Genomic DNA, 20390 nt, shown 5'->3' on the forward strand with positions numbered 1-20390 from the left:
AATAGTAGAATATGATACTTTTTGTGGGTCAACGATGGTTTTTGCTGGAATCATACAGCACTAGAATGTACAAACTCCAGTTTATGTCGCTACCATGATAGTCTTTTTGCAACCGAAAAAAAAACTGAACAATTTTTGGATTACTGAAGGTTATGACAAAATTTTAGAAAATCGATCTGAAGCACCGCATATTTACTCAAGCTTAGAAGTTTGCTCAAAAACTGCGAGAGAGTAGTAATAAAAACCTCAATCAAGAATAGCTCTTTGCATATACATTTACTTCAATTTGAGTGGTCTAATCAAAAACTTATTACACGCATAATTCAACAATATATGAGACCAATTTGAACATTTTTGTCTATTGAGCTTAATACGTTGTTCATCATTGATAGCATGAGCTAATATCTGGACTGTGCATAAAACATGTCCAGTAGTGGCTACAGATCCAATCCCTCAACAGGGGGAAATCTGGGCTCCCTGGCGTCCGGGAAGTCCCCCAGATTCGACCCAAATGACCCCAAACAACAGGAAATTGTCCAGAAGCTACAGACAAAGGTAATCAAAGTCACTATAAATGTCTTGAATGCTTGGGTTCTTCTGCCGCCTCCCGTCCTCAACAGATATAAATATCAATTTAACTACCAGTAGCCAGTGATATATATAGTTTTTCGTTTCGGTTGGGCAACAATTCTTCGGAAAGGACAATTGGTCAAAGGAAATTAGGATTAAGACGCAGATAGCTAATTTGGGTCAACTGATTTAGTTTTGCTCAGTAAACAAATGGCTAGACAAGGCAACGGATTTACTATTTAAAAATTCACAAAAATAACTTTTGAATTTTTTTGACGAATTGTTGTTCATTAAAATTCCAACAATAACCATTTCAATTTCCTTTAGTCGTCTTTATTGAAAAATTGGCGCCTTGCCATTCGATACAAATGATCGGTTTTACAAAGACATGTACATTAATCCATTATTGATTGCGCTCCGTATTCTGTCTCGGTACGAAAGTAGTTGGTGCCGCTCGATACTTTGAGTTAAAACATGAAGATATTTTCTGGATTTTAGATGTTGGGCTGATTTTCAAATCTTGCAGCAACTTAGAATGCTGATCTCTTGGGCTGAATATGAACGCATTAGATTAAAAATTGAGCGCAAAAAAAAGAAGCAAGATTTCAAATCATCGTGATAATAACGTTTTGTCTGCTCAAAAATCAACCTTGCAAATTTAGTTTGCAATCAAGCCGAAAATGATTTCTTCAAAAATTTCGAAGATTTTTACCGTATAAATATGCTAATAGAATTATGAATCCTTGCTCCAATTTTTTGAAAAAAAATGGAAAATTTATGCTCGGTGTTGTTATTACTTCAAGACAATTTCTGGCTTCTTTTTGACGTTTTATAGTTTGATCATTTCAGACACATTGATAACCAAGCACAAAACAATTTTTGCCAAAGAAAAAATTTTGTAACGTTTTGAGAGTTCAAAACTCGCCAATTTGACCAATTGAGTGTTTTCAATTAGCCTGAAAATACATTTTCATTTATGCATAGCTTAAACGACAAACTAATCTTGCTCATAAGTTTTCCATGCGAATTACGAGAAGCTTATTGATTCAAATAGTACATCATTAGGCGTAAGGTGTAATACTGTGTAACATAATGCGTGACAACGGGAAAACTTACTTTTCAAAAACTACATCAGACACACCTTAAAAGACTGTTTTTCTAAAAATTTAATGAAGACCATTTAATGATTATGGACTTTCAAAAGTTTCACTATAAAAGCAATCCGTTGTAGTATTTCATACTTCTGTTTCAATATAATTGGAACTGAATTTTTTGTAGGAACTGCAGCAGCTTAGATATATTCCGGAAAAAAATGAAAATTATGTTTTTTACTCAGAAACATTAAACAACAGACGAACCGAAATAACAAGTTTGCTGAGCTGATGAATAGAAACAATCTATAAACGTAAGCCCCATTTTATATTGAACATTTAGTATTTTGACAAACACTCAAGCGATGTTTTTGTTCCGACTTTCGATACGAAAGTAACGGAATATTTGTGGGTTTTTCGGGGTGGGTTTTTTTTCTTCAGACAAATTTCGACTTTTTAACTAGCCATTTTTGACGGAATTCTCTTATATCATTCAAAAGGTATTGTTGTCTTAAACTTATATTTGAAAAATTATTTCACCTGTGATCATTTTTCGTAAAGTTATGAGGGTTTAAAGATTTCCATTTTGGCCATTTTGGCCAATTTGGGACAACTAACGCGCGATATATTTCGCGCTGTTAACGCGTAAGCGGAGATTTAATCCGTCTTATAAATCATTCCAAATTGGTTGAACGAAACTTATTTGCCATAATTGATTTGTTACAGGGAACAAAATCTATCTTTTTGTACTTTGTATGGCGTGTGGGGTATGATGATTTTCCTAAAAATTTTCAAATTTTAGAAAAAAAAATTTTCATTTTGTATTATTTCATTTAATTTTTTTTATGTATTACTGCTGCTCAATAAACCTTAAAAGGCAGTCGGAACATACAGGGCTTCGCCCTGACACGAGCAGTCTTGTTATAAATTTTAAATTGAACAGAAATCATCGACTTTGTTCAAGTCAACGATTTTAAAAGAAATTTTGACAGTATTTTTAAATATCAAATCAGCAAAATTTGTTAGTTGTGGTCATCGAATGTTTCACTAATACATTCTCAACGAGTCTAACACAAAATTTGTAGTTGTTTTGAGAGAAATTGAATGATTTTAAGACCTATGAATGTTTTAGTTCATATTTTTAGTGAAATAAACGAAATTACTTTTTTGAAGTAAAGGGTTTTCTTTATAATTTTTTATGATCCACTCAGCTTGGACTGATTCTTGAGTCATACTGACTCGTCACTTACGCTATGATTTTTTAGAAAAATGATAATATAGCGCCCTAAATATTCCAAATTTGTCAATTTAGCTATTTTTAAATCCTACGGTTTAAAAACCATGTTTTTTTAACTTGTTTTGATCCCAAGGTACTTTAATAAGCGTAAATTGGTAGTGGATTGCTTAGTAATTCAAACTAAAATTATAAAAACTAACTAAGATTGTCAACATTTTGAAAACAGTTTCAGATAAGACAAAAAAGGAAAGAGAATAAACAATTATGATGATCAGTACTTAAATAAGAATTTGTGAAATACATTGATCGAACAATTTCTAACAGCCTTTACCGAAAAGATAGGATTGTTTTTTTAGGCCTGTTCACTGTTGTTAATTTACTAGACTTATAGAAAAGTCTTGAGTTGTAATCAGTAGGTTAATTTTTTGAGTTGAAGTCCGCTTCTAAAGTTTGGAGTTCTCGTCTTTATCTCCAATTTAGCCTTTTCGTTTTTGGGTTTTCTTAAGTTGTTTGAGTGTCGCAGGTAATCTCGGGAAGCTAGTCTTGGTTAGTTTTCTAGTTTAAAGGTTGTTTTAGAGAAGATGCAGACTTTATTTTACGGATAATATTTGCCTTACGATTTTTTTTTCACTTTTTCAAAGTGAAGTTTTATGAAAGAAACCGTAGGAAAAATTGTAAACTTAACGAAAAAAAAATAGGGTTTCTTGATTTCAACTGCTTGCAAACTGAAACTCCGAGGCAAATGAATAATCAGGCCAGCTCTAGCCAATAGAAATAGTGACTCAAACTTGTGCAGGTGATCTTATTATCAAAGTTTTTTTGTTCTACATCCACCCTTTTTTCCATCGGATACAACAGACTTCAATTTTTTTTCTTCAATATTCTAGATAAACATCAAATAGATATTTGATCAGGGCATTTTATCTTATATGCACCTGCACTTTAATTTAGTTTTCAAAGAAATTGTTTTCCGGATCGTTTTTCCGGAACTAGGACTGTTAATTTTGCTAACAAAGAAATCAGTCCGCAATAGCGTCTTTGATTACATCTGCAGTTTGAAATAATGAATGAAAAAAGCAATACTCAATACTTTATTGTTCCGACTTTCGTTACGAAAGTAACGGAATATTTGTACTCGGGGTGGGTTTTTTTTTCTTCAGACAAATTTAGACTTTTTAACTACCCATTTTTGATGGAATCTTTTTATGTCATTCAAAAGGTATTGTTGTCCTGAGCTTAAATTTGAAAAGATTTTTCACCTGTGATCATTTTCATAAAGTTATGGGGGTTTAAAGATTGCCATTTTGGTCAATTTGGGACAATTAACGCGCGATATATTTTGCGCTATTAACGCGTAAGCGGAGATTTAATCCGTCTTAAAATCGTTTAAAATTGGTTGAAAGAAGCTTATTTGCCATAATTAATTTGTTACAAGGAGCAAAATCTATCCTTCAGTATTTTAGATGGCGTGTGGGGGGATGGTTTTCATTAAAAAAAACTCAAATTTCAAAGAAAAAATTTTTTTTTTCACATTTAACTTTTTAATGTTATTAATGCCCCATAAACCTTAAAATGCAGTCGGAACTTTCAGGGCTTCGCCCTGATACGAGCAGTCTTGTTAAATTTTGAGCTTTCATTTTACTAAAAGAGTAAATCAATTCAGAATTGACCCTGTTATAAGTCAAAAATAATTCTTAAATTAACTGAGATTAATCTCAGTCACATTAACGTTTTAAACAAAATTTTATATTATTTTGAGTTGTGAACAGGTTATGAATAGAAAAGAATCAATATTTTAGATAAAATAAATAAGAATTTTTTTTAAGTGTAGCAATGCTACAGTACCAATCAATATCTTTCAAAGGGTATGAGAAAATCGTGTCAAAAATGTTTGCCCAAAATTTCGAAACTTTTCCAAAGCAAAATTTTGAGCACAAATAGATTAGAGCGCAATTTCGATAAATTTTTTAGAATTCGTAACAATTTGGCAGTAAAAGACTTCAATTTGACTACGCTCGTGATTTTAAAGATTGTCAGCATTTTTGACTAACATTTCAAAAGCACTCTATAAAACCGACTATTTGATGATTTGACATTCAAATGATATATGCTTGAAGAAAAAAGTTAATAGACACAAAGTTTATCAATAACACTGAAGATTAGCGCTAATCCTTTTTCTTTCTGCCAGGGGTCAATTTTCAACGGAAAAGGCTGAATGAAAACTTACTATTTTGCGGTCAAGGTTTTTGCTATGCATATTGGTGAAGGGAAATTACATTTTGCAATTGTATCTTTCAGCTGACTCAGTACAAAAAGAAGTGCGGAGATCTGGAGACTCTGCTGATCGGTCGAGCCCGGCAAATAGACGACCTCACAGCCGAGGTTAATTCCTGGCAAAAGCTAACCCACATCAACTTACTATTACAATAAAAGGGATTAAATCATTTTCACACTTTGCTGTAATTGTAATGATATTAATCAATCAAAATATTTTATTAAGTAAAATGTATCTTATTTGTTCCAAATTTTGATTAGTACAACATAATATGCAAGATCAAATAGTTTATTTCAAAGCATTTGTCGCAAAAACGCAGATTTTTTCATTGGCATCCAGTGTGCATATATATCAAAGTAACCATCAAAGTTTCATTGTAACTACTCTGCTTACTTCTAGTCCTAAAGAGGGGGGGGGGGGTGGGTTGGTCCCCGGTAAGCTAGTGTAAAAAGGGCGATCATTTTAGCTGGAGAAGTTGAGGAGAGAGACAGAGATGCAGTTGCACGAAGCAGATGAGAAGAATAGCCGACTGCAGGGAAAGATGCAAAACGAGTAACAGGACGCACTCGCTCAACTGAAAGACGCAAAAACAAAGTTTGACAATTTTTTTACAACCTTTTCAACCTCCAGTTTTACATTTTTTTGACAAATTTAGACTTTTTTGAGCTACAATAATCGATTAACAGCAGAAGCACCTGTAGAAATAAGTTTTAGAGCGAGGCGTGGTAGAATTCAATCTGAAAAAAAGTTTACAGACTACTACATTCATTTTTTCCCGAAGGTCAAAGCTGTTCTTATACGAAATCCCTCAGAAGTTTTTCAAGGAACTTTAGATTAGTGTTCTATTTTCCACCCAATTATATTATATGCACAAAACGAAGCCTTAGATAAAGTCGATTGGCAAACTTTTCAAAAATTTTCAGCCATGTTTGAGTTGCTTTATGAATTTTCTGCTTTCTGGCCTATTTTTAAATCAGAGCGAAGAGCAAAGAGTTGATGAAGAACAAGACTAAAAATTTACGATAAATTTGAAGATTTTGATTTTTTGCAAAGAAGAAGTTTGGAAACTATTTGCGTTTCTTGTACATCAACCGGCTAGTTTTATTCAAGCTAACAGAGCTAGATGTACCGGGATCCCCCCTCCTTTCACTAGGCTTACCCCTGCACTACGTTGATTTAAGGCTGCAGTCCCAGCAAAAGAGAGACGACAGTTCACGTCAGGAGTTTGACATGCTCAAGTCGGAGAACAAGTCGCTCAAGGACAAAGTGTCGGAACTGGCGCGGGAGAGCGAAAGTGACAAACTCAAACTGCAGAGGATTGAACGGGAGGCCAAAAAAGAGGAACAGGTATGAAAAACAGTTTTTCGATTCATATTTCAACCATCTCTTCTCTGAAGATTTATCATTCAACTGATTGGTAACCCACGAAAACCTAACAGACACATTGTTACTAAATAGCTGAACGTTTTTGAACATTTTGGATGAATTCGACAAAAATCATGCTCATTCGGCGCACGCGTCTCTCTCGAAACAAGTCTAAATTGTAGCCAAACGCCTTTTTAATTTTTTTGAAGTTGACTCCCATAAAGACTAACTTAACCTTGAACAAAAAAGGGGAAATTCGAAGAAAAATGGCTATCAGAATTGAGAGAAACATGGTGAAAACAATAAAAACAGTAGTGATGTTGATTGTGCAGAAATTCGACAAGTACCTGAGCAGTGAGCGAGACATCCTCCTTGGCATCTGGAGGAGCTTCAAAGGGATCAAAGACGACTTCGTTGCTCTGAAGCGCAATACCGACTGGTAATTGTCAATTTACAGATATTAGTGCAAACCATTACTCACCCGGGTTGGCCAAAACTTCTTATCATACAATTTCCATTCATGAGAAACTTCTTGTCATACAATTCCATACGTACAGAAAACTGTATGATTTCTCTATGAGATCAGTGTATGGAGGTCAACCCATACAACAACCCCTCAACGATTTTAAAAGAAATTTTGACAGTATTTTTAAATATCAATTCAGCAAATTTTGTTAGTTGTGGTCATCGAATGTTTCACTAATACATTCTCAACGAGTCTAAAACAAAATTTGTAAAGTGACTCAAACTTGTGCAGGTGATCTTATTATCAAAGTTTTTTTGTTCTACATCCACCCTTTTTTCCATCGGATACAACAGACTTCAATTTTTTTTCTTCAATTTTCTAGATAAACATCAAATAGATATTTGATTAGGGCATTTTATCTTATCTGCACCTGCACTTTAATTTAGTTTTCAAAGAACTTGTTTCCCGGATCGTTTTTCCGGAACTAGGACTGTTAATTTTGCTAACAAAGAAATCAGTCCGCATTAGCGTCTCTGATTACATCTGCAGTTTGAAATAATGAATGAAAAAAGCAATACTCAATACTTTATTGTTCCGACTGTCGATACGAAAGTAACGGAATATTTGTGCTCGGGGTGGGTTTTTTTTCTTCAGACAAATTTAGACTTTTTAACTACCCATTTTTGATGGAATCTTTTTATGTCATTCAAAAGGTATTGTTGTCCTGAGCTTAAATTTGAAAGGATTTTTCATCTGTGATCATTTTTCATAAAGTTATGGGGGTTTAAAGATTGCCATTTTGGTCAATTTGGGACAATTAACGCGCGATATATTTTGCGCTATTAACGCGTAAGCGGAGATTTAATCCGTATTAAAATCGTTTCAAATTGGTTGAAAGAAGCTTATTTGCCATAATTAATTTGTTACAAGGAGCAAAATCTATCCTTCAGTATTTTAGATGGCGTGTGGGGGGATGGTTTTCATTAAAAAAAATTAAAATTTCAAAAAAAAAATTTTTTTTTTCACATTTAACTTTTTAATGTTATTACTGCCCCATAAACCTTAAAAGGCAGTCGGAACTTTCAGGGCTTCGCCCTGATACGAGCATTCTTGTTAAATTTTGAGCTTTGATTTTACGAAAAGAGTAAATCAATTCAGAATTGACCCTGTTATAAGTCAAAAATAATTCTTAAATTAACTGAGATGAATCTCAGTCACATTAACATTTTAAACAAAATTTTATATTATTTTGAGTTGTGAACAGGTTATGAATAGAAAAGAATCAATATTTTAGATAAAATAAATAAGAATTTTTTTTAAGTGTAGCAATGCTACAGTACCAATCAATATCTTTCAAAGGGTATGAGAAAATCGTGTCAAAAATGTTTGCCCAAAATTTCGAAATTTTTCCAAAGCAAAATTTTGAGCACAAATAGATTAGAGCGCAATTTCGATAAATTTTTTAGAAGTCGTAACAAATTGGCAGTAAAAGACTTCAATTTGACTACGCTCGTGATTTTAAAGATTGTCAGCATTTTTGACTAACATTTCAAAAGCACTCTATAAAACCGACTATTTGATGATTTGACATTCAAATGATATATGCTTGAAGAAAAAAAGTTAATAGACACAAAGTTTATCAATAACACTGAAGATTAGCGCTAATCCTTTTTCTTTCTGCCAGGGGTCAATTTTCAACGGAAATGGCTGAATGAAAACTTCACATTTTCACATTTAACTTTTTAATGTTATTACTGCCCCATAAACCTTAAAAGGCAGTCGGAACTTTCAGGGCTTCGCCCTGATACGAGCAGTCTTGTTAAATTTTGAGCTTTGATTTTACGAAAAGAGTAAATCAATTCAGAATTGACCCTGTTATAAATCAAAAATAATTCTTAAATTAACTGAGATTAATCTCAGTCACATTAACGTTTTAAACAAAATTTCATATTATTTTGAGTTGTGAACAGGTTATGAATAGAAAAGAATCAATATTTTAGATAAAATAAATAAGAATTTTTTTTAAGTGTAGCAATGCTACAGTACCAATCAATATCTTTCAAAGGGTATGAGAAAATCGTGTCAAAAATGTTTGCCCAAAATTTCGAAATTTTTTCAAAGCAAAATTTTGAGCACAAATAGATTAGAGCGCAATTTCGATAAATTTTTTAGAAGTCGTAACAAATTGGCAGTAAAAGACTTCAATTTGACTACGCTCGTGATTTTAAAGATTGTCAGCATTTTTGACTAACATTTCAAAAGCACTCTATAAAACCGACTATTTGATGATTTGACATTCAAATGATATATGCTTGAAGAAAAAAAGTTAATAGACACAAAGTTTATCAATAACACTGAAGATTAGCGCTAATCCTTTTTCTTTCTGCCAGGGGTCAATTTTCAACGGAAATGGCTGAATGAAAACTTACTATTTTGCGGTCAAGGTTTTTGCTATGCATATTGGTGAAGGGAAATTGCATTTTGCAATTGTATCTTTCAGCTGACTCAGTACAAAAAGAAGTGCGGAGATCTGGAGACTCTGCTGATCGATCGAGCCCGGCAAATAGACGACCTCACAGCCGAGGTTAGTTCCTGGCAAAAGCTAACCCACATCAACTTACTATTACAATAAAAGGGATTAAATCATTTTCACACTTTACTGTAATTGTAATGATATTAATTACAATAAAAGGGGGGGGGTGGGTTGGTCCCCGGTAAGCTAGTGTAAAAATGGCGATCATTTTAGCTGGAGAAGTTGAGGAGAGAGACAGAGATGCAGTTGCACGAAGCAGATGAGAAGAATAGCCGACTGCAGGGGAAGATGCAAAACGAGTTACAGGACGCACTCGCTCAACTGAAAGACGCAAAAACAAAGTTTGACTATTTTTTTACAACCTTTTCACCCTCCAGTTTTACATTTTTTTTGACAAATTTAGACTTTACGAGCTACAATAATCGATTAACAGCAGAAGCACCTGTAGAAATAAGTTTTGGAGCGAGGCGAGGTGGAATTCAATCTGAAAAAAAAGTTTACAGACTACTACATTCATTTTTTCCCGAAGATCCCAAGAGACGTTGATTAATTAAATTTGAGGCACTGAAACGCAATTTTTTTAAACCAATTTCTACAAAATGATCAAAAAGATCCTTATCATAAAAACCACCAGTCAAGTCCTTCAAATATTGCACGTAGATCCAAATCAATTATTCTTTTAGTGAATCAATTCTTGACAGAATTTACGTAGAATTAGAGTCTAGCAAAACAGACAAAAAAGGTTCTGGCAGCAAAAAGGTTTCCTCAGTAACATCTGGCAGCAACTGATTAACGTTATTTGATTTTGTATTGGATTGTTTTGTATGGGATTGTTTTGTAAATGCACCATATTTCACGGATAAAGTTTTTTTTTGGAAAATGGTAATCAAAATCAAATATAAGATTTCTATGTTGATTAATTACAGGAGGAGATGTCACTCAACAGGTCGCAAGTTATGCTGACGATCTCCCAAATTAGTGCTTAACCAATTATACCTAATTTGAGTTTTGATAGTATGAAACCCTTATGATATTTATGATTATGATTATTTACAAATTGGTTCATTTTTGGTTCATGTTTTCTAATGGACTCCAGGCAAACACACTGACCTTTGTAAAGGGAAGACTATTTTTTTTCTTATCATTCAAGGAAGACTCAATCGGCTATCTTTTCATAACCAAAGGCAAAAAAAAACGAAAAAAAAAACTATCATTGAAATGCGCAAATTGGAAGGAACCAACAGCTATAATCTTACGTGTTTATCCGCTTTAAACTTCAATTGATGATCAAATTTATCAAACTTAAATTGATAATCAAAACTTATCAAACTCTAATTGATGATCAAAATTTATCAAACTTTAATTGATGATCATGGCGCCATGTTGTAGTTTGATTGTCGGACAATAATCAACTAACAAATTCTGATTTACAAAATGAAGCAATTTCCATCTTGTATTTTTTGCGATATGTCAATAACAGTTCATTTTGATGAAGAATTAAGTCGCGCCGGAGCCAATCATTTAGATTAAAAATTTTGAAGCGGGAAGGAAAAGCAAACATTATCAGACCGGCACTGCTGATTTTGTTTACTACAACTTTTCATTCTACTACGCTAACTAGTTCATGTTTTATTTTTTCTTGAAAGCCTCAATTCGAAGTTTTTGAAGAGGTCATCAAAGCTGTTCTTATACGAAATCCCTCAGAAGTTTTTCAAGGAACTTTAGATTAGTGTTCTATTTTCCACCCAATTATATTATATGCACAAAACGAAGCTTTAGATAAAGTCGATTGGTAAACTTTTCAAAAATTTTCAGCCATGTTTGAGTTGCTTTATGAATTTTCTGCTTTCTGGCCTATTTTTAAATCAGAGCGAAGAGCAAAGAGTTGATGAAGAACAAGACTAAAAATTTACGATAAATTTGAAGATTTTGATTTTTTGCAAGGAGAAGTTTGGAAACTATTTGCGTTTCTTGTACATCAACCGGCTAGTTTTATTCAAGCTAACAGAGCTAGATGTACCGGGATCCCCCCTCCCCTCACTAGGCTTGCCCCTGCACTACATTGATTTCAGGCTGCAGTCCCAGCAAAAGAGAGACGACAGTTCACGTCAGGAGTTTGACATGCTCAAGTCGGAGAACAAGTCACTCAAGGACAAAGTGTCGGAACTGGCGCGGGAGAGCGAAAGTGACAAACTCAAACTGCAGAGGATTGAACGGGAGGCCAAAAAAGAGGAACAGGTATAAAAAAACCGTTTTTCGATCCATTTTTCAACTATCTCTTCTCTGAAGATTTATCATTCAACTGATTGGTAACCCACGAAAACCTAACAGGTAAATTGTTACTAAATAGCAAAATTTTTTCCGTTTTTGAACATTTTGGATGAATTCGCACGCGTCTCTCTCAAAACAAGTCTAAATTTTAGCCAAACGCCTTTTTAATTTTTTTGAAGTTGACTCCCATAAAGACTAACTTAACCTTGAACAAAAAAGGGGAAATTCGAAAAAAAAATGGCTATCAGAATTGAGAGAAACATGGTGAAAACAATAAAAACAGTAGTGATGTTGATTGTGCAGAATTTCGACAAGTACCTGAGCAGTGAGCGAGACATCCTCCTCGGCATCTGGAGGAGCTTCAAAGGGATCAAAGACGACTTCGTTGCTCTGAAGCGCAACACCGACTGGTAATTGTCAATTTACAGATATTAGTGCAAACCATTACTCACCCGGGTTGGCCAAAACTTCTTATCATACAATTTCAATTCATGAGAAACTTCTTGTCATACAATTCCATACTTACAGAAAGTTTTATGATTTCTCTATGATAAGCACATTCAGTGTATGGAGGTCAACTCGGGCAAAAAAATATATCATGGTTCGTTATTTGAAAAAATTTTTTTTTGTTTCTCCGGCGAAAACTATACTTTGGGTGAGATCTTTGTTAATGTGTAAGCTATCCGCTTATGTATAGCAAACCCTTGGATTAATTTTTAAATGCATTTTTAGAAGCATAGCTTAAAAATTATCACTAGTAAGTTGTGGAAAAACTTAGGAAAATGATGGTTAAAGACAAAACCTTTCCCGCACTGAAGTTTCATGGATAAAAATTGAGTATAATAAATTTTTGTTGACTAATAAGTTGTCTATATAATCGGCTATCATGGCAAACTTAGACAAGCCATATAATCCATTATAATCGATTATAATCCATTATTGTTTTCAATATAATGGATTATATTTTGGACATAAAATCCATGAAAAATGAGTAAATTTTGAGAATAATGACTCTACTTTTTGATAAACTTCTGCAAAACTCGAACGAACACGTTCATCCAGGGGCAGCCAGAATGTAGTAACTTTGAAGAGGCCAATGTGTAGTATTTTTCCACAAGTGCCCAAATACGGCATTTTTGACCAGTTCCCCGCACGTAAACCCCCCCCCCCCTCCCCCCCCCCCCCCGATTTTGGTTAATTGACATTAAAGGAGCTGGACGCGATTCGAAATCATGAGAAGAAGTAGTGCAGTATTTCAAGTTATTTTAGAGAGCAAATCGTTTCTCAAAAAGCCCAAGTTTTTTAAGCGAGTTTAATCAAGCAAGGACGTTTTAAGGCATATATTGCCTTAAAAGGAGGTATAGCTTGAATTGGTTTGCAAACATTTCAGGTTTTTTAAGCAAGCTCATCAAGTGATAAAGTTTTGTCAAGCCAATTATTGAGTAAAAAAATTGACGGAATATTTACTTAGTGAGCAGATTGAACCATTTTTTGTGGCAGGCATTGAGTGAAAAAAGTTGGGAATTGTTTCTTTGCATGAATCAGTCGCAGAAGCAAAAAGATCATGTAAACAAGTTTGGGCCCTTTTCCTTTCCCTCACCGGCAAAACTTTACAAGTAAAAATTTTTATCACTTTAATCGATTGTTATGAAAACTGAGAACGAACTAATTAGGCTATGACAAAAATATTTGGTATTCATAATTGTTCCGACTTTCGATACGAAAGTAACGGAATATTTGTACTCGGGGTGGGTTTTTTTTTCTTCAGACAAATTTCGACTTTTTAATTAGCCATTTTTGACGGAATTTTTTATATTGTTCGAAAGATATTGTTGTCCTGAGCTCAAATTTGAAAAGATATTTCACCTGTGGTCATTTTTCGTAAAGTTACGGGGGTTTAAAGATTGCCATTTTGGCCAATTTGGGACAATTAACGGGCGATATATTTCGCGCTATTAACGCGTAAGCGGAGAGTTAATCCGTCTTAGAAATCGTTCCAAATTGGTTAAAAGAAGCTTATTTGCCTTAAATGGTTTGTTACAAGGAGCGAAATCTATCTTTTTGTACTTTATATGGCGTGTGGGGGGATAAATTTCAAAATTTAGAAGAAAAAAAATTTCATTTTGTTTTATTTCATTGAATTTTTTTTGTTATTACTGCTCCATAAACCTCAAAAGGCAGTCGGAACATTCAGGGCTTCGCCCTGATACGAGCAGTCTTGTTAACCTTTAAAAAACACTAGTTACTCCGTAAAATTCATGTTCGTGTGAGGTGGGGGGAAGGTAAAGAGCCGAAACTCAGTCTAAAAGATCGTCACTATCGACTAGCTTGCTTCACTTCAAAAACCTCTGCCTCACGACAAAAAGTTTTTAATGGTTTTTTTCTTCATTTTTTGCGTGTGCATGGAGAAAGAAAAGGGACAAAACGCAAGCTTGGAAATATCACTGATGGTTCTGTTGACTCGAGTTCTTTTTACAAAACCTATGACGAAAAAAACTTTCGAAAAGTTCGAAAAAATTTCGGTAAATTAATGTTTCTTGTCACTAAGAAAACTTTTAGGACTTGTGGTTCCTAATTTTGTTCCGATAAAAAAAAATAAACGCATCGCAGACAAAGTTCATTTGCACTTTCAGTTGTCGGAACAATAAAACCTTGCTGCAATGGGGAACAATTTAAGTCACACGAGTGGTGGGTAATTTGAAAAGGGTTTTCGGCAAATAGGACGACAGCCGTTAAGACGACAACCGTTTTTGATGGGACTTTAAGACGACGCTTCACGCAACTCTCGACATTGTATTTCTGAGAAATTCAAACCGTATTAAACCTCATTTTATATATATTAACGCAAACTTGTTGTCTCAATGTCTAGTCGCCTTAATGGCCTGTCGTCCTATCTACCTAGCACCATTGAAAAGAGCCATTGTTATTAACAGGGACTTGACTGGGATGCAGGAGCACCTGGCTAAAGTGTCTCAGAAGAGTGAGGACTTTGTGGATGAGTTTGGACAGAGGGAGCGTGAACAGGAGAGGGTGAGTAGGGAGAGGGAGGGGCGGGAGGGGAGGAGGGTGGAGCAGATGCAGAAGCAGGTGGGGGAGCAGGAGAAGAAGATGAAGCAGAGGGAGGCGGACTGGAGTCACGAGCGGGAGGCCATGAAGAGCCAGTGAGTAGTGGCAATCAATAAAAACAATAATATCACAGCACTGTCATAATGACAATGATATTATAATAACCAAAACTATTATAACAATCAATGCTTATATAATAACAAAACTTTTATAACATTAAAAACAATAACTATCTTAATAACATAAATAATCAAAGGAAAATAGTTTTCAAATGATATCTTGCTACAAAATGAGGAAGAATTTTTTTCCAAATATTCAACAATATCTATACTATCATCACTATAAATCAGATACTGTAATCTGAAAGCTACCCTGTTTTTCAGAAAATTTTGGTTTTCTCAAAAGAACAAACTGGAATAAATTGAGCTTTTTTTTAAAAAAGTCAGAGCCTTTGAGTTTTCTTCAGCTCACGCTGACAAACTTGAGTTTTTTCTTTGAAAAATATCTGCTTTCGAGCTCAGGTCATCAGAACATATGGTAACTGGACTCTTTTTCCCCTACTTCGGACGAGAATCTATTTTATTGTGTAACGAGTTCTTCTACAAGGTTAATTATGATGGTGAAATGGCGCACAGACAATTCGGACAAAGACAATTCAGCCATTTTGAAAATCAGACAATTCAGGCAGAAATATACAGACAATTCAGCCTGAGACACTTCAGCCAGTTTTACAAAACGCTAAATTCGAAAGAAAAAATCGGAATTGGAGTTGTTTCTCGGTTTAAGGTCGGCTGAATTGTCTTTGACCGAATTGTCTGGACGCGGGTCAAATATGCTTGTCATAGCCTAATTAGTCCGCATGTCATATTTCATAACTATCGGGAAAAATGAACTATCATTTTACCTGTAAAAGTTTGCAGGTAGGAGTAGTGGGAAAAACAGCCGGTAACTGTATTCTTACGATAGATTCTAAATTAATAACCGTTACTTTCTTTCTCTCAACAGAATCGAAGACTTGCGAGATGCGATTGCGAAGCAGCAAGCAGAGGCGGAGGAGAGAAGGGCAAGGGCAGAGGAAGCCGAGAGAACGAGGGCAAGTTAACTCGAAATAAATTTGTATTTCGCTAAAATTTTCGTACAAATTCAAAATGATTCGTACAAAAAATTAACTAGAAAAAAAGCGACTCAATTTTTCTCAACTCAACTTAATTGCACCCCCCCCCCCCCGAAGCAAAGTCGGCGACTAACTTTTAGACTTTCAATTTTGCGCCGATGTTGATTCCTTGACTGAAAACTAGACAGTTATCTGACCAGCTTTTTATAGTCGCGAACAACGTCAAAAATCATGGATTTTGGTCGCGATAATCTGAAATTTAGTCGCGATAGCCTTCTTTCAACGCCTTCTGAAACCTGGCTTTCTTTATGAGGTTTTGTTTTTCTGAACCAAATTATTTTGAATAACACAAAAAGAATAAACAGTTTATATGTCTCATCATTTTCAGGACGGTGATGCGGAAAAGCTGAAGCAATTGGATGATCACGTGTCAACTCTGAATGCATACATTGAGGAGATTGGACAAGCAGTTCTCGCAGACGCCGCCCAGGGAAAGTGAGTAAAGATACACAGCTGTCTTGTTGGAACCTTAGTAACAGGCCGAAATTTCACTAATCACTAGTCTTCGAAGGAGTTTATTTAAGACGATTTATCCACAAAGGATTTATAATAGAAAATGTTGCCTAATTTGGTTACACATAATAATTTATAATGGCGACATTTTCGGCATAATTTTTTCTCAATATATTATATTTTTTTTCCAAGAAAGTTACTCACTGGAGAAAAACACTCATCTTTAAGCTTTCCCGTACTGAACTTTTTGTTCCATTTCACGGCTGATCATCCATTTAGCAGGGGAGAGAAAATTCTCAGGACTGTTCCCCCATTATGCAGGGCTGTTCAGAAGTGAGCATGCGTATTTTTCTACAGACATGGTCGTACCTGGATCTTACATGATCAGACCTGAGTGAAACATGTTCATGCCTGCCGCAGACATGATAACGCCTGACTGAAAACTTGACAAATACATTTAATAATCTTATAATACTGAAGATACCGATTTGAGCATATTCGGTTCAGGCATGGTCATGTATCCTGCAGATGTGAGCATGTTTAGTTCAGGTATGATAATGTATCCTGCAGGTGTGAGCATGTTTAGTTCAGGTATGATCATGTATCCTGCAGGTGTGAGCATGTTTAGTTCAGGTATGATCATGTATCCTGCAGGTGTGAGCATGTTTAGTTCAGGTATGATCATGTATCCTGCAGGTGTGAGCATGTTTAGTTCAGGTATGATCATGTATCCTGCAGGTGTGAGCATGTTTAGTTCAGGTATGATCATGTATCCTGCAGGTGTGAGCATGTTTAGTTCAGGTATGATCATGTATCCGGCAGGTGTGAGCATGTTCAGTTCAGGCATGATCATGCATGCTGCAGGTGTGAGCATATCTTCAGTTAGCACACCTGATGCAGGTCTGATGCAGGTATGTGCATGCCGAATATAGACATGCTGCACATCTGTAACAGACATGAATTTTGCATGATTTTACAATGATCAGATATGATTATGGCCAAAAAGTTCGGTACGGGTTCGGTGCGAGAACATTCGAGCTGTTCAGCTCTTCACGGAGAACCGCTGTTGAGCACCTAGTTAAGATCTACACCCAATTCTACATGCAGATCTATTTTTTTGGCCTGGATAATGTTGCCTCCCTCAAGCAACAAACACGGATAATGGTGCGGGCCTCGTGGATCCAACCTTTTGATTGAGAGGCTGAGACGTAACCACCTCAAGACCGATCAACAGGATTTTTTTTACGACACTATATATATACTATATGACAAATACTTTTGTTTTGCAGCTCTCTCTTTGCGAATGAGTTCGACGTGAAACTCACCGGCGACGACTTCATAAACCTCAGATCCCGATTGGACAACGCGAGCAGGTCATCATCCCTCAGAAGGGGAGGGACAGCTTCTAGGTCTAGATCTCCTGATTTGGCACACTCAGTTTCAAATGCAGTTCAAGTGGCGCTCAAGAAACGACAGATGCAAATTGAGGTGGATCAATTTTTGAGCATTATTTTCTAACTTCCATTTTTATTGATAGGTAATTTTTGTTTTATTGTTTGATGTTGCTGAATGTGAAAAGTGTTATTAGAATATAATATCATCTCACGCTTCAGACTTATAATTTTCAGCAGCAATCTAGGAAGATGTCATATTTTTAGGGCATTTCTAGCGCTCGCCCAACTGTGGTTTTAACTTAATTTACAAGGTCCGGGTTACATGGCCCATAGTTATTACCCATTTTAAAACCATTAAAAATTTAAACGATGTTGGGGGGGGGGGGGTAGGCTGTAAAGTAGCTCATTTTCTTCATGTTTAAACTTCCATATATTCGAACCATAGAATAAGACGGGCCTCAATGCGATACCATAATCATAATCCTGCCGAAAAGCACCCCCCTCCGCTTCCAAAAACGTTCCATCACTGAGGTTTCCTATAACATAAGTATAATTTTTTTTTTGCAGGAAGCCTTGAAGAAGTCAGGCGACACTGTGGAGCAAGTGGAGAGTGCGGAGGCGAGGGCGGAGGCGAAGGAGCGAGAGGCGGAGTATCTGGAGAGGGCCACGAACAGTCTGAAGGGGGAGTTGAATGATATAAAGAAGGTGGCAGACAGTGCGTTGAGAGACAGGGACAGAATGCACAAACAAGTGGCCAAGTTGGAGAGGTGAGCTAGAATTTAGAAAACATATGCAGCAATAGTTGATAGAACTCCTCTATTTTGGCCACTAGTTTTCTCAAAACTAACAAAGTAAGAAAACTTTTCAATGAAATTTTTGAAAGTCAAAATATATAATTATAAAATAATTATCATTTATATTGTTGTTTTCATTAAGAAACTTGGAATAGAAATTGATCGAAAATTTTTATATGAATTTTTACTCCAAATTTTAGATCTTAATGACCGAATGTAGATCGTGATCTCAAGATCTTAATGGCAGAATTTAGACCGTGAAAATGTAATCAAAAACTGCGTTGAACCTCTTTGTTGTTTCAGAGACAAGAGTAATCTTGAGAACATAATGGCTGAAGTGAGTAAAGCGAGGGAGGAGATGGTGGCAGAGAGGGCGGAGATGACCTATAAGCAGGAACAGCTGCTGGCCAAACAGGACGCCTTCGAGGAGACTCTGGCAGATCTGGAGAACGACAACCTGCACAAGTCCAAGGAGGTATTTATTTGCTAATTTGCATCAGAAATTCCCCGAAAAATTAATGACATAACTAAAAACTGTAGACAATTGTTTTGAGTTTATACTTGTTACAACGTTTTTGTTAGAAATAAAATCTCAAAAGGCTTAGATCAAAAAGAGCGCATCGGTTATTTTTAAAGCAAAACAAGGATAGCCGGTTACTGCGCAAGTGACTAGAAAAAAAATGAGTTTTAAGTTTTGGTTTCCAAAATGAAGCTGAAAAACTCCACAAACTAGTTTTACTTGCTTAAGATTCAGTTTTAGGGTCTCAAATAAGGCATAACTCAGCTTGTAAGCCTGCTCGCTTGCTTTAGTCTCTCGAATTAGGACAAAAATATCAATATTTTCAAACCGCTTTTTCTCAACACTGGGAAATTTTTCTAAACATTTTTAAATGCAAATGGAACAAGAAAGCTCGTACATAGAAGCCCTGAATGTTCCGATTAAAGTCCAAATATACATTGTTTTTCATTTTTTCTTTTTTATCCCCTTAATTAACGCTCTGTGAAGTACAAAAGGTGTGCCTGGCGTCTCAAATTGTTTTATAAGATTTAAACTGCTGGCCTCAGTTCGATTTGGAACGCCCTAAATGGCCAACTACACCTGTTATCAGAAACCAATTTATTGCGTGTCAATTATCCCAAAATGACCAAAAAAAGAAAATTTCAAAATTCTGTAACTTAAAAAAAAAATAGTCTCAGGTAAAAAATCTTTCTAATTTTAAGATCAATGCGTGAAAATATTTCGGATAATTTGAAAGTTTTATTCAAAAGTAGCTCGTTAAAAGCCAAAAATTATTCGGGACAAAGAACTTGCGATATTTTTTGCGCTATTGACGCGTGAGCGGAGACTTAATACGCCTTAGAAATCGTTCCAAAAGCTTGTTTGCCATGACTGATTTCTTACTAGAAGCGAATTTTCTCACTTTGTATTTTGTCTGGCGTATAATTGGGGGTAAAGTTTTGAAGAAAAAAAATCATGTAATTTAATTTTTTTCATGTTATTACTGCTCCATGGAGGCAGTAGGAACATTCAGGATTTTGCCTTTTAACTGGTTCCAGACTCTAGAAAGAACTTTTTATAGTCGGTTGCGGTTTACAGCACCAGCAATCCAAAACCATCTATGAAAAAATTTAAAAGAGATTTTGTCAGTATAAAAGAACCTATTTGATCCAAGTAGACACAATGCGCTTTACTTTTTGGTC

The 20390-nt window shown here is 35.3% G+C and overlaps 1 protein-coding gene across 1 annotated transcript in view; it reads left to right on the plus strand.

Annotated features, from left to right (window-relative positions):
• The first annotated feature begins 280 nt into the window (after positions 1 to 280).
• Positions 281 to 20390, plus strand: part of LOC134846739 (rootletin-like) — an 88943-nt gene continuing 68833 nt past the window's right edge. The window contains exons 1-11 of the mRNA XM_063864127.1: positions 281 to 555; positions 9505 to 9588; positions 9751 to 9878; positions 11610 to 11775; positions 12112 to 12218; positions 14742 to 14969; positions 15880 to 15967; positions 16377 to 16483; positions 17791 to 17989; positions 18463 to 18662; positions 18993 to 19164. Coding sequence (XP_063720197.1) covers positions 424 to 555; positions 9505 to 9588; positions 9751 to 9878; positions 11610 to 11775; positions 12112 to 12218; positions 14742 to 14969; positions 15880 to 15967; positions 16377 to 16483; positions 17791 to 17989; positions 18463 to 18662; positions 18993 to 19164 — 1611 coding nt within the window. The 5' untranslated portion in view covers positions 281 to 423. The remainder of the gene's footprint in view (positions 556 to 9504; positions 9589 to 9750; positions 9879 to 11609; positions 11776 to 12111; positions 12219 to 14741; positions 14970 to 15879; positions 15968 to 16376; positions 16484 to 17790; positions 17990 to 18462; positions 18663 to 18992; positions 19165 to 20390) is intronic.

The sequence above is a fragment of the Symsagittifera roscoffensis genome, chromosome 5 (assembly GCF_963678635.1).
Source record: "Symsagittifera roscoffensis chromosome 5, txSymRosc1.1, whole genome shotgun sequence".
Taxonomy (NCBI): Eukaryota; Metazoa; Xenacoelomorpha; order Acoela; family Convolutidae; genus Symsagittifera; species Symsagittifera roscoffensis.